The 14140-nt window shown below is 49.3% G+C and overlaps 1 protein-coding gene across 12 annotated transcripts in view; it reads right to left on the bottom strand.

The window, feature by feature from the left end:
- CLPB (ClpB family mitochondrial disaggregase) overlaps nucleotides 1-9651 on the bottom strand; it is a 141632-nt gene extending 131981 nt beyond the window's left edge. For 6 of the 12 annotated variants that reach the window (XM_086340622.1, XM_086340620.1, XM_086340631.1 and 3 more), the window contains exons 1-2: nucleotides 9156-9651; nucleotides 5072-5123 (exon numbers count right to left, since the gene is read on the bottom strand). In XM_086340622.1, the coding sequence (XP_086196748.1) occupies nucleotides 5072-5123; nucleotides 9156-9558 (455 nt within the window). In that variant the 5' untranslated portion in view covers nucleotides 9559-9651. Of the gene's footprint in view, nucleotides 1-5071; nucleotides 5124-5305; nucleotides 5616-6212; nucleotides 6435-9155 lie in introns of those variants that run through there. The other 6 variants (XM_086340628.1, XM_086340625.1, XM_086340624.1 and 3 more) reach the window with 6 other exon arrangements.
- Nucleotides 9652-14140: the final 4489 nt, after the last annotated feature.

The following is a 14140-nucleotide window of genomic DNA, read 5'->3' on the forward strand; positions in this document are numbered from 1 at the left end:
CCTGATCCAGCAACACCGAACAGTGTAACAGTATACAGCTTCCCCTCCTCACCACACACGTAGGCTGTTTCTTGCCTCAGCCTCAGTGCTATCACTTACACTGTTCCTTTTGCCTAGAATGCCTTTGCCTTCTATTTGCTAAACACTCCTAATATTTTAAGACTCTGATCAGGCGTCATTTCCTCTGGGACATTTTCTCCGGTCCGCCCAGTAGATGAGGGCCATATGCTGGGCTCCTGTCTCAGCACTATGAGTGGACACAGACTAAGGACCTGCATAGTTACTGGAGAGCATGGTGTCTGTCCATGAATCCTCCAGGCAAGAACACTGGAGTGGGTAGCCATTCCCTTCTCCAGAGGATCTTCCCGACCAGGAATTGAACCTGGGTCTCCTGCACGGCAGATGGACTCTTCATCATAAGAGCCACCAAGGAAGCCCTCCTGTCTCAGCACAGATCATGCTGCGTTACCAGTCTTCCCCAGACTCCTTAATTGAGGGCAGCAAGTGTGTCTGGTCAGTTGTCCCTGATGCCAGGTAAACCACCCAGCATGTGGCAGGTGCTCAGTAAGCTTTCATCAAACAAACAAATGAATCCTGGAGAGAAAGGGCAGGAAGTCTGAAGTTCAAGACTGATACCACCATATTTCCTTCATTTAAAAAATGTTTGTGCCGATGGAAACAACTGAGTTAAGCACTCAGCAGAGCCCTAGCTCCCTGCTGGGAGAAGGGAAGTGGGCAGGGGTATAGTCTTTCACCCAGATTTGTTCGAAAAGAAATGTGATCTCTGCGGCAAGAATAGGAGGCCTCACTACTCCCAGCCCTGACAGCTCCTCACTCGGCTCTGTCCGATCCTGGACAGATGTGCCTTCAGACTGCCCTGGGCCCTAGGTTTCGGTTGAGTGGTTCCTGAGTCCAGGAGCCAGGCGTGGAGTGGGCTGAGCCCAGGAGCAGGGCCACCTGCTCACGCTGCCGACAGGTGGGATGGGGCCTCAGGACCGGGCTCCCACTCCTGAAGAGCCACAGCTGGACCTGCAAACGATGTTTAAGTGCCTTGGGGGAAGAAGGAAACAGCTGCCACACAAAGAGAAAGGAGAGGAGGACGGGAAGAAAAAGAGATCCAGTCTCCTTCTGATATAGCCAGCTGGAGTTTGAAAATAAGACTCTGGACTGTCTGCTTCCGGTTTGCTAGAAAGTCAGTAAAAAGTAGCTTTCCCCAACTTTCACTGTACTGGAAAAGAGGATAAGACACGTGTGGAACCAGACCTTGTCCCTGCCATGGGGAGGCACACAATCCAGTGTTTAAGGTGAAGGCCAGTCCAAAGTTCCTTAATATAAAGAAGAACATGGTGAGTGGCAGAACCTTCCCTGTGCCTTTAGCCAGGCAGGCCCACACCACGAATGGTTAGCCAGCTCCACGTAAAACAGGCAACAGTGCCCACACTTCAGAGCTATTGGTTTGATCATCTCACGCTGCCTGAGGATCCCTCATCTGTTCCTGATTTGGGCAGTGTGTGAACCACACTGGTTTTCCTGTTCATGGGCTGAGTGCCTCCTCAGTCCTGATGTTCAGCCCAGCTTCTCCCACCTGACCTCCAACTTCTCTACTAGTAAAGCAGTCTTCTCCTGCACGGCTGGCACGGCCCTTCCTAGATGACCTGACCACCAACCCCCCTCCACCCCCGCCCCCGCCCCCACACCAGGCCAGCAGAAGGTGCAGGGCAATGGGCAGATCACACTCAGCTGGGAGGAGTCTGAAGTACTTGAGCGAAGGCTGGGAGGCTTTAAGCAAAGGTGTAAGGAGCACAGTGTACACACAGCGGTCTGTGTGGAGGGCCCACACCTAGAACCCAGAAACTGCAGATTCCAGAGTATGCGTCTAGAAGATGATGAAACTCCCCACCTCCGAACAGAAGAGCTTTGGATTGCTTCCCTTCACTAGCAAGAGCTCTCCCAAGGCTCTGGGAAGGTAGGGGATCATCAAGGCAGAGGCACACACAGCCCATAACCCAGAGGGGGACAGGAGAAAAGGGAGGGAGAGACAGCATTACTCCAGGTCTGAGTTTTATTCCAAATACTGATTTGACCACACAGATCATACACGTGGTGACCCAACTGTGTATAAACTATGAGTAAATATTTTTAAAAATTGAGAATGGAATTCTATCCTGGTATTAGCAGCTCTGTTGGGTAGAGCTAAAGGCCAGGACACAGATAGGAAGAAATTAATGGTAGTGTTAAGCACCTGTGCAGAGTCTGGAGTGTAAAAAGGCTAAATAAACAAGGACCTGTGGTAGGAATTCAAGGAAGTTTCCTTCAAGCAAGGGTGGTCAGGCTCCCACTTCATGTAGGTGCAGCTCTCTGAGCAGGAAGAGCTGTGATTGTTTCCTTGAGACCACATGATGAAGGTGAAGGGAGACTGTCAGTTCTGAGGGGCCGGGTCTGTGCCTTGCTCATCTCTGCCTCCCTCACAAGGGGTGAAGGGAGATTCTGACTGAGTCTTCATGATCAACAGGGATAGGACAAGAGGAGGCAGGAGAAAAACACACAAGAGACTGTATGTTTTTAGAGACTGGGGACATACAGGGAAATCCTTGCAGACACTAGCCACATAGGCAAGAACAAATGTTCTGAACCACACACATATCATAAATTCAATCACTTTCTGTAATTTGAGGGTGGGAGGTTTAATCGTTATTAAGAAAAATGTGTATTTGAAAGAGCTAAATCAATCAGCCCTTGGGGGTTAAGTGAAACAGGAAAGGAATACGTCAAGGCTGTATATTGTCCCCCTGCTTATTTAATTTCTATGCAGAGTACATACATCATGCAAAATGCCAGGCTGGATGAAGCACAAGCTGGAATCAAGATTGCAGGAAGAAATATCAGTAACCTCAGATATGCAGATAACACCACCCTTATGGCAGAAAGTGAAGAAGAACTAAAGAGCCGCTTGATGAAGGTGAAAGAAGAGACTGAAAAAGTTGCCTTAAAATTCAACATTCAAAAAATGAAGATCATGGCATCCGGTGCCCACTTCAAACAGATGAGGAAACAATGGAAACAGTGATGGACTTTATTTTCTTGGGCTCCAAAATCCCCGCGGCTGGTGACCACAGCCATGAAATTAAAAGACGCTTGCTCCTTGAAAGAAAAGCTATGACAAATCTAGACAGCATACAGAGACATTACTTTGCTGACAAAGGTGCGTACAGTCAAAGGTGTGGTCGGTTCTTCCAGTAGTAATGTACAGACGTGAGAGCTGGACCATAAGGAAGGCTGAGCGCCGAAGAATTAATGCTTTTAAATTGCAGTGCCAGAAAAGACTCTTCAGAGTCCCTTAGACTGCAAGGAGATCAAACCACTCAATCCTAAAGGAAATCAACCCTGAATATTCATTGGAAGGACTGATGCTGAAGCTGAAGCTCCAATACTTTGGCCACCTGATGAGAAGAGCTGACTTGATGGAAAAGACCCTGAGGCTGAGAAAGACTGAAGGCAGGAAGAGAAGGGGATGACAGAGGATGAGATGGTTGGATAGCATCACCGACTCAATGGACATGAGTTTGAGCAAACTCCGGGAGATACCGGACGACAGGAAACCTGGTGTGCTGCAGTCCATGGGTTCACAAAGAGTCAGACACGACTGAGGGACTGACCAAAACAGCCTCCCCTGGTGAGAACAGATGCTTTCACAGCCCTGCTGCTCTGCACATGCATGGCCTGTCCTGGCTTGCCAGAGGAAAGCAGCAGCCTGGCAGCAGTCACCTAGCGGTCATCAACAGGTGACTAAAGGGTCAGCAAAGGCCTTAAATGAGGGGCACAGCCAGCTGCCACCCATCGTGCCACCATACTGCAGCAGAAGGAAACGATGCTCATCTGTTTCTGAGGGAATGAATACGCCAAACACTGCCTGCAATTATGAATGGCTCTTATAACAGCAAGCTGACATCTGTGCTTGGTTTTTAAGATGCATCATCGCATGTTTATTAAACTACTGCTCCATCATATTTATTTGGCTACGAAACAACTCCCAGCCCATACTTCCAAAAGTGGTTTATTAAAAACTAAGCCTTGAACATTAATACTCAAAAGCACCCTCGAGAGTCAATAGTAATATGGCAGATAAAATGAAAGGGAATCAAAGCAGTAAGTCTTGATGGGGGCTGTGGCTGCCTTTCAACACTTTCTTTCACGTTCAGGCAGTTGGAGTGGGGAGGAGCACCACGGGTGTGCGGCGCTGGGTGCGGTGATAGCCACTCCAATCACCTAATTTCCTGTCTAAAATGTGGACATGGCGGCAGGGAAGGGAGGGTGTCCCACGGCCACCTAGCTCTACACAAAAGGCAGTGGAAAAAAAAAGGCCAAAGTTCAGTAATGCCGGGCACCAAGTTTCACTAAGAATGAAGCCTATGCCCCTAACGAACAGCCCCACGTTGATGGCCCATGTCAGAGCATCCATCCAGGACAGACTCTATTCTGCCCTGGCACCTGGCTGAGGCCTGGGTCAAGTCCTGTCCCTGCGGAGGAACAAGCCTCCGATCTAACTGGCTGCTAGTGGTCGCTAGGGGAACAGATGAGCTAGGTAAGCTGGAGAAATGCAGTCAGCCCTCAGACAGGCACCCAGCCCCGCAGGCAGGTGGCTCTGGCAGAAAGATCTCTTCCAGCTCCCTCCCAAACCTCCAAGTGTCTCCACTGTTGCCCACCCGCACTCCATCTGGTCAATAAGCAATTACCCGTGGCCAATCCCACAGAAACAAGAACAAAGAGGAAGATTCACGGAGGAACCCACAAGATGTAGGAGGGATCCCAAACCACGCCCTCAGAAGAACAGAACAACTGAGGGATCGGGGCTGTTTGGGGCCAGAAAAAATGACACAGGGGCTGACTCTCTACCTTAAGATACCTAAGGGCAGGGGCCAAAGGAGCCCAAGTGACTCACTGACTACAAGGAAGTGAGTTTGGTTCCCAGCTCAGCGTGAGGATTTCCTCCAAGGCATCACCACCAGAGCAAGGGCCCCACCCCACTCAGGCCTCCTGCATGGGAGGGCAAGGCCTGGGGTTTGATACTCACCTGCTGACTTCTTGGACATTGTTGGCTCGAGCAGCTTCCATCAGGGCTGCATCTGAAGAGAGAGGGGGCACCAATCAGATCCCTGGCCAACCCTCAGAGCTTCCTGGTGGGCCCAGAAAGACAGTGGAAGGGAAGGCACTTCAGATACATGGGCTTTAACAAGTAAAAAGATGCCAAGATACACAAAGAGAAAGCTAGTCCTCCCCTGTCCACGTGAAAGCCTCTGTTAACAACCTGTCTTCCACATCTTTCCATTAGAGCCCAGACTCAGAACTCTCATCACACAGGTGATCCAAGGAATGTGTTAGTACCACGTGTGGCCAACAGTAAACGTGTGTGAATGCCTTCGCCCTTCATTAGCTATAAAGCTCTGCAGGTTTATGTAACTATCATACATTATTAATCATCCCCCTACCTTGCCCCACTTTCTCTTCCAACTTCAGTTTACCAGCCTAGTTTTGAATCTTAATGTTACAGGTCACAAACCTAGGAGGAGGACAGAATAGGGAGGAGCAGGCAGGGGTGTGGACCCCTCCGAGAGTGGAGAGACCCTTGAGCAGGAGCCAGGCTCCACCACAGCCCGTCCACTGTTCACCCTGTTCTGTGGCGGCCTTTCCCCCCTCAACACCAGCTTCCCCGACTATAAAGCAGAGGCACTAATCCCTGCCCTGACAGCCTTACAAGGATGCTAAAGAAATAACGGTTGAAAAGCCTGCAGACATCCCAGTGCCAAACCCAACGAAGGGAGAGCCAAAGTAGAGGATTCCAATCCATCCCTTAGGAGTCACCAGGCCTGGTAGAAAGGCAATGGCAAGCTTGGCCTGGCCTGGGCAGCGTGTGGGCTGTTGGCACCACCTTGTGGCCATGAGGAAAAGCTGCCAACAGCAGAGGCACGTTCTCTCTCCCAGGAGGCTGCAACACTGAGCTCAGCTGGTCCTGAGATCCCACTGATGGGCACCAGACAGACTCAGACCCAGCCTTGTCTCAGGGAGCTCTCAATCCAGCCAAGAGAATCACCAAGTGAAACAGAGAGGAGGCACTGGGGCAGGGTGGAAGAGCAGACCTGGGTCTGGTCTTAACTCTGCCACTTACTTGCTGTATGACCTGGCTCACTCACCTAACTCCTGTGTACAATACCCACCTTATCAGACATATGCAAACCAGTCCTGTGGTTCAGACCGATGCATAGGCCTCCATGCCACCTCCTGCTCTAGGCTCCAGGGCCAGGTCTTCCTCGGTTCCCCAGCTGCTCCCCCAGCATACACCCAGGCATGCTTGGGCAGCCCCCAGCTGGAAGGGGAACAAGCCTTCCTCAGATACTGCAGTATTCTCTCTCCCCTCACTCTTTAAAAAAAAATAGCTTCTGCAAGGTCCCAGAGGGAATGAGGAATGAACTGAGATTAGAACCGGGGTCCCCTGGCTCCTAAAGGGCAGTACTGATTATGCTGCACTGAGGGCCTTGGCTCGCAACTCTCAAGTCAGGAGACAAGGGAACTGGCAAGTCAGAAGCATTGGGACTGGTCATGGTTTGGTAAACGTCATATATTTTGGTAAAAAAAAAACCCCAGTGTCTTTTGCTGGGGTTCATATGCCACAGAGTCCAATCTGGAGCCCCCCAAAAGCTCTGAGGCAAGACCTTGGACACTTTCTCCCCATCTGTCTAAACCTGCTGGACTTGGGACATTCCCTGCTCATCAATTTTCCATGGCTTTCCATCACCTAAAGAATTTCAAACCTTCCAAACCCTCATGCCTGATATCCAGACCCTACCCCATCTGCTCTCACCTCATTTGAAAGACTTCCTCTCCTCCAACCAGGCTGGACAAACTGCTAGCCTCTAAACGTACTATGTTGACCTGAGCTTTGTTCCTGGAAACATCTGCATAGAATACAAACCATCTTGTGGAACATTTACTAAGTACCTACACTAAATACCAGGGACTATGATGGACAATGCAAAAGTATTAGGAAAAGGAACTGGCATCAACCTGAAAGTATCAAGACGCACTCCCTGCTCTCAAGGAGCTCACAGTATCACTCTCCTTTTCATCTCTTGCCTTATCCTTCAGAACTCAAATTCAAATTCCCCATCCTCAAGGAAGGTCTCCAATCATTCAGGAAGGCTTTCCTGACCATGCTGGCCTTCTGATCCCCCAAAACACACTGTCAGATGACTCACCAGATGCACAGGTCTAATGGCCCGCTGCTGCTGCTGCTAAGTCGCTTCAGTCGTGTCTGACTCTGTGTGACCCCATAGATGGCAGCCCACCAGGCTCCCCCGTCCCTGGGATTCTCCAGGCAAGAACACTGGAGTGGGTTGCCATTTCCTTCTCCAATGCATGAAAGTGAAAGTGAAGTCGCTCAGTCGTATCTGACTCCTAGCGACCCCATGGACTACAGCCTACCAGGCTCCTCCATCCATGGGATTTTCCAGGCAAGAGTACTGGAGTGGGTTGCCATTGCCTTCTCCGATAAAGGCCTGCACCGTCCCCTTAACTGGCATTGTGTTAAGTCAGGAGTTCCACATCAAGCTTTAAAGTAGGCGCACAGAGGGTATTCATACCTCTGTGGGTGTGGAAGTAACAGAATCATAGTGTGCCTAAGCTAGAAGAACCCTTAGGAGCTCTGTTTCAACACCCTCATTTTATAGATGAGGAAACAGGACCATGAGAAAGAGCAGAAGTCCAAAGTCATGTGGCAATTAAAGGTAGACCAAAACAAGACCCCAGGTGACCTTACTCCCTGCTGAGGCTCTTCCTATACAGCTGGCCACATCCTGCTGAATAAACAAATGAACATCAAGGGCGTCCCTCCTCTTGGTCCAAAGTCTCAGAGCTTGGGATGCATGGAATCTTGAAACACCATGCCTCACTCTACTCTCTGAGGAAGAGCTGAGAACCTGAGTAGCTGGATTCATGTAGGCTAGAAGTCTAGCTCTCTGCCTGATCTCCCATTCCCTGCTCGGCTCCATGCACCTAGGGGTGATGCCAACCTGGGTCAGCCAGCCCCCGTGGTTGCTCTGGTTCTCTAGAGAGCCACCTCCCTGTATTCCTTGTCCTGCCAACTTCCCCACATAGCAAGATCACCTCATGCCTGAGACCAGGCACAGCAGAACCCTAGGAGTCTCCCTGATGAACACACCCACACTGCTGAACTTCAAAAGGAATCAGAATAACAGCACTGTAAGAGACCTGAGAAATCACCCTTCACCTGTGGGGAAACAATCTAGAGAGCAGAGCCAAAGTTGGCACTGAAACCAAGTCTCTTCCCTTCTTAGGCCATGGACCCCAAGGACTGTAGCGTGCCAGGCTCTTCTGTCCATGGAATTTTTCAGGCAAGAATACAGAAGCTGGTTGCCATTCTCTACTCCAGGGGATCTTCCCAGACCAGGGATCAAACCCACATCTCTTGCATCTCCTGCATTGGCAGGTGGATTCTTTACCACTGCACCACATGGGAAGCCAAACAGGTTCCCTGGAGACCTCTTAAAGGAGGAACTGAACCAGGTAGAATGGTAGAGAAATAGGCCACATGCTAATTTCAGATGTTTCGTCCAATGCTCCCATTGTACAGATGGATAAGGTGATACTCCAAGAAGAGAGGCTGACCTTTAATAACTGTATTATTACAATACAATAGTTATTATTATGGGCTTCCTAGGTGGTGCCAGTGGTAAAGAACCCACCTGCCAATGCAGGAGACACAGAAGACGCAGGTTTGATCCCTGGGTAGGGAAGATCCCCTAGAGGAGGGCATGGCAACCCACTCCAGTAGTCTTGCATGGAGAATCCCATGGACAGAGGAGCCTGGCAGGCTACTGTCCACAGGGTCCCAAACAGTAGGACACAACTGAAGCGACTAGGCACGCATGCAATTATTATTCTAATACAGTAACAGTTGCATAATTTGAGAAATTACACAACTCGGAGGCACTGAACTCCTCAGCCAAATTATGTCTGGGTCCTACCAGGACTGAAGCTCTAGTGGTCTAAATCTATAAGCAACTCCCACCTTCCAACCACATGGACTCAGGACCCACCTCCCGCCTCTCACTTGCACAAAATCAGACTGTCCCGATAATCACCCTTGCTGGACGGGCTCTTGCTGTAACAATGAACCACCAGCGCCGTGGCCAGGGCCCACACGCCCAAGCCGGCTCTGCTGAGGACTCCATTCCAGCTGTCCTGCCCAGGGAGTGTGTCTTCGGGGCTAGGAAGACGTCCCCACGTGGCAGCTGCAAGGCAGGGGGTCTCGGTACGTCCTCTCTGGCGCCCTCCAGTGGCTGCCCCTCCTCCGGTGAGTAGGGCCGGCGACGTTCCATGGCGCCCCCCGACGGCCGCCCTCAGCCACTGAGGCTCCCCGCGACCCCCGGTGGTCACACTCTGGCCGGTGGCACTTTCGTGGCTCCGGAGCGATGGGGACCTAAGCAGCTGAAGAAGGAGCCGCGGCGCCGGCGCTGTTCTCTTCGACACCAGGGACCCCAGCATCGTGACAGCTGCTTCGATAACCCTCTGGTGCCGGCCCCTGTGCTGACCACTTCCAACATGGCTGCCGCGGCGCGTTCGAAGACGCCGCGGAGTGGAATTACGCACTACCTCACGGGAGTGGTAGTCCCTAACCGTAGACCTTGACGTAGCGGGGGGAGAAATAAACTACACTGCCCAGAAGGCTGTAGAACTTGCGTCATAATGACTGCAGACTTACAGCATCCTGGGGCGTATTGGGAAATGGAGTTTGGACATGGGGGCGTGGCAAGAAGGGAAACACCTAGCAGGGCCCGGGCATTAGAGTTAAGGTGGGAATCCCAGAGTCGTCTTCCAAGTTTAGCTAAAACATGCGATGCAATTTCTGAGTATTGTAAATTAAACGGGACTCTTCAGCAGAGGCCAGTCATGAAACTTGTGCTTCTTTTAGCCTGTATCTCTTTTTAGCCTGGGACTGCTTTTCACAAAGATAGCTAGGGTAACGGATGCACCTGAAATAGGAACTCCTTTTCTTTTCTCTCTTTTTGTTTTTTGTACACAGACATCCTTTCTGTTAAAAAGTTGATGCCTAATCTTGCTTTCCCACTTACCTAAAATATTTAAGGTGGCAGCTGAATAAGGGAAGCTGGGCTAGGACTATTATTCCTGTGTACAGGGAAGGGAATTTAGGCTCAAAAATAAAAGAATTTGTCAATAAATCAATACGTAAAGCTCAAGCCTTCAACTCCAAGCCATCGCCTCTTTGATACTTGCACCCTCATCCTGCCCTCATTTCCCCTGATTGAACCCGTGAGCAGGCGAAAGATGAAGTGCTTTTTTTTCTAGGTGAGAAGTGGATTTATTTAAAGAGAAGCACACTCCACAGAGCTCCAACCTTCTCAGAAGGAAGAGCAGCCTTGGGAGAAACACACTCCACAAACTAGAATGTGGGCTGTTGCAGAGGGTATGAGTAGTCTTGAAATGCAGTATGGTTAGTTTTTATAGGCTGGGTTATTTTTCACAGGCTAATGAGAAAAGCTGTGATAAACCTAGACGGCGTATTAAAAACCAGAGACATCACTTTGCCGACAAAGATACAAATTGTCAAAGCTATGGTTTTTCCTGTAGTCATGTATGGATGTGAGAGCTGGACTACCGAAGGCTGAGCGCTGAAAAATTGATGCTTTCAAAGTGTGGTGTTGGAGAAGGCTCTTGAGAGTCCCCCTGAACTGCAAGGAGATCAAACCAGTCAATCCTAAAAGACACAAATCCTGAATATTCAGGGAAGGACTGACGCTGGAGCTAAAGCTCCAGTACTTTGGCCACCTGATGTGAAGAACTGACTCACTGGAAAAGATCTTGATGCTGGGAAAGATTGAAGGCAGAAGGAGAAGGGGAACAGAGGACAAGATGGCTAGATGGCCTCACCGACTCAATGGACATGAGTTTGAGCAACTTCGGGAGATGATGAAGGACAGGGAAACCCGGCGTGTTGCAGAGCAACTGAACAACAGCAAGGGAGGATTATTCCCTAACTATTTTGGTGAGGGGGTAGGAGTGATTTCCAGGAATTGAGCCACTGCCCACTTTTTGGTCTTTGATTGTTGGCTTTGGGAACTGTCAAGGCACCTCTAGGTGCGTCATTTACCTTGCTGATGTACTACAGTGAGTATATACTGAGGATCAAGGTCTAGTCTAAGTTGACTTATCTGCCATTTTAGGCCCATTTGATTCTAATCAGTTTATGTTGTGTCCTCGGGCTATGTCATTCTTTCAAAGATTGTGCCCTGCCTCCTTCCCTCCTGTTTCATTTGACCCTCAGATTTTACTCCATATTCTTATGGGAAGCAGAAGGGCAATGGTCTATCTTCTGTAACTGAGAAGGTTCTTTTTTATATCAGTTCTAGATCCTGTTCCTGCACTTACTTCAAAGTATCTGAACCTTCCCAGATGACTCTATTTAAATAAGCTATCTTCCTTTCCACATCTTTCTTATCCTGCCTGCTGCTGCTGCTGCTGCTGCTAAGTTGCTTCAGTCGTGTCCGACTCTGTGCGACCCCAGACACGGCAGCCCACCAGGCTCCCCCGTCCCTGGGATTCTCCAGGCAAGAACACTGGAGTGGGTTGCCATTTCCTTCTCCAATGCATGAAAGTGAAAAGTGAAAGTGAAGTCGCTCAGTCATGTCCAACTCTGAGTGACCCCATGGACTGCAGCCCACCAGGCTCCCCCGTCCATGGGATTTTTCAGGCAAGAGTACTGGAGTGGGGTGCCATTGCCTTCTCTGTTATCCTGCCTACTTGTCTTCATATCATGAAGCACTTGACATGTTGTTGTTGTTTAGTTGCTAAGTCATGTCTGACTCTTTTGTGACCCCATAGACTGTTGCCCGAAAACTCCTCTGTCCATGGGATCTACCAGACAAGAATACTGGTGTCAACTAAAAAAGATGCACAGCTTGAGAGCTTCGAGTTAAGTTTTATTTGGGGCAAAATGAGGACTGCAGCCCAGGAGGCAGCACCTCAGATAGCTCTGAGAGATAGCTCCAAAGAGGCAATCAGTTCAGTTCAGTTCAGTTCAATTCAGTTGCTCAGTCACATCCAGTTCTTTGCGACCCCATGGACTGCAGCATGCCAGGCCTCCCTGTCCATCACCAAGTCCCGGAGCTTACTCAAACGCATGTCCATTGAGTTGGTGATGCCAGCTAACCATCTCATCCTCTGTCGTCCCCTTCTCCTCCCACCTTAAATCTTTCCCAGCATCAGTCTCTTTTCCAATAAGTCAGCTCTTCACATCAGGTGGCCCAGGTACTGGAGTTTCAGCTTCAGCATCAGCCCTTCCAGTGGATATTCAGGACTGATTTCCTTTAGGGTGGACTGGTTGGATCTCCTTGCAGTCCAAGGGCCTCTCAAGAGTCTTCTCCAACAACACAGTTCAAAAGCATCAATTCTTCAGCTCTCAGCTTGCTTTATAGTCTAACTCTCACAGCCATACATGACTATTGGAAAACCATAGCCTTGACTAGATGGACCTTTGTTGGCAAAGTAATGTCACTGCTTTTTAATATGCTGTCTAGGTTGGTCATAACTTTTCTTCCAAGGAGTAAGTGTCTTTTAATTTCATGGCAGCACTCACCATCTGCAGTGATTTTGGAGCCCCAAAAAATAAAATCTGCCACTGTTTCCACTGTTTCTCCACCTATTTGCCATGAAGTGATGGGAAAAGGCAGTCGGGGAAGGTCAATATATAAGATTTCAGTGAAGGGGGAAATCAATGCAATCAAGCGGTTACTTTACAAGAGGTTTTCTACTAGTCACAAGGATCTGATGTCATCATGAAGGGATTTAGTGCTTTTCTAGATATGAGGAGATGCAAGGATTGGAATCATGAAATAAGTTCTTGAAAAATATCCAACTATCTAGAGACCTGTCCCATCAGATAGATTCCCTGGAGCACAGAGTACCTCACTCCACCCTGAACTCCCTCAGAGGGTGTTAAAGGTCAACAGCTGAAGCAGCATGAGGTTCAATCTCCACAGAAAGTGAAAGTCGCTCTGCTGCTGCTGCTGCTAAGTCACTTCAGTCGTGTCCGACTCTGTGCGACCCCATAGATGGCAGCCCACCAGGCTCCCCTGTCCCTGGGATTCTCCAGGCAAGAACACTGGAGTGGGAAGTTGCTCAGTCATGTCCAACTCTTTGAGAATCCATTCTCTATACAGTGCATGGAATTCTCCAGGCCAGAATACTGGATTTTGTAGCCTTTCCCTTCTCCAGGGGATCTTCCCAACCCAGGAATCAAACTGGGCTCTCCTGCATTACAGGCAGATCCTTTACCAACTGAGCTATCAGGGAAGACACAGTTTCCACAGAGGCAAATGCCCCTGTTGTTTGGTTGCTGGTAATGCTCTTGTCGAGTATCAATTTGTAGTTGACACTGGAATGGGTAGCCATTTCCTTGTCCAGGGGATATTCCCGGCTCGGGAATCAAACCAAAGTCTCCTGCATTGGCTGGTGAATTCTTTACCATTGAGCCACCAGGGAAGGGCCACCTGATATATTAAATATTTGTTTTGTTTATTGTCTTTCTCCAGTAGAAGTTAGTCCCACAAGACAGGACTTTTAACATAATTGTTTTATTTTTACTGCACTGCATCTTCATTGTGGTGTGCTGGCTTCTCTTGTTGTGAAGCATGGGCTCTAGAGTGTGGAGCCCTGTACCAAAGTCAGGACAAAAATCTTTGGAACTGACTGAGCCCCATAGCAACTGTTGCTGTGAGCCTATGGATCTAAACCGCCAGTTCCCTGGCCCTAATTAGGTAAATACTCACCCTATTAACCACCCAATAGCAGCCTAGCCAATCACCTAATGCCACCATTCTAGTAGGAATTTTCTGTTTTGAGGTTATAAAAATTGGCTACTAGCTCATGAAAGGGTAGGCTCTCTCTTGAGCTGGCCCACTGTTAGAATAGCATCTCCCACTATAATAAATTTTATTCTCCTTTCATTTTGCCTCATGTCTGGAAATTCTTTTCTAGCCTGTGCACAGGCCATGGCATAGAGCTCAAGGTTTCCATTGCCCTGAAGCATGTGGGATCCTACTTACCCAAC

The sequence above is a fragment of the Bos grunniens genome, chromosome 15, assembly GCF_055505025.1.
Source record: "Bos grunniens cultivar Pamir isolate PY7600 chromosome 15, Bosgru_T2T1.0, whole genome shotgun sequence".
Lineage (NCBI taxonomy): Eukaryota > Metazoa > Chordata > Mammalia > Artiodactyla > Bovidae > Bos > Bos grunniens.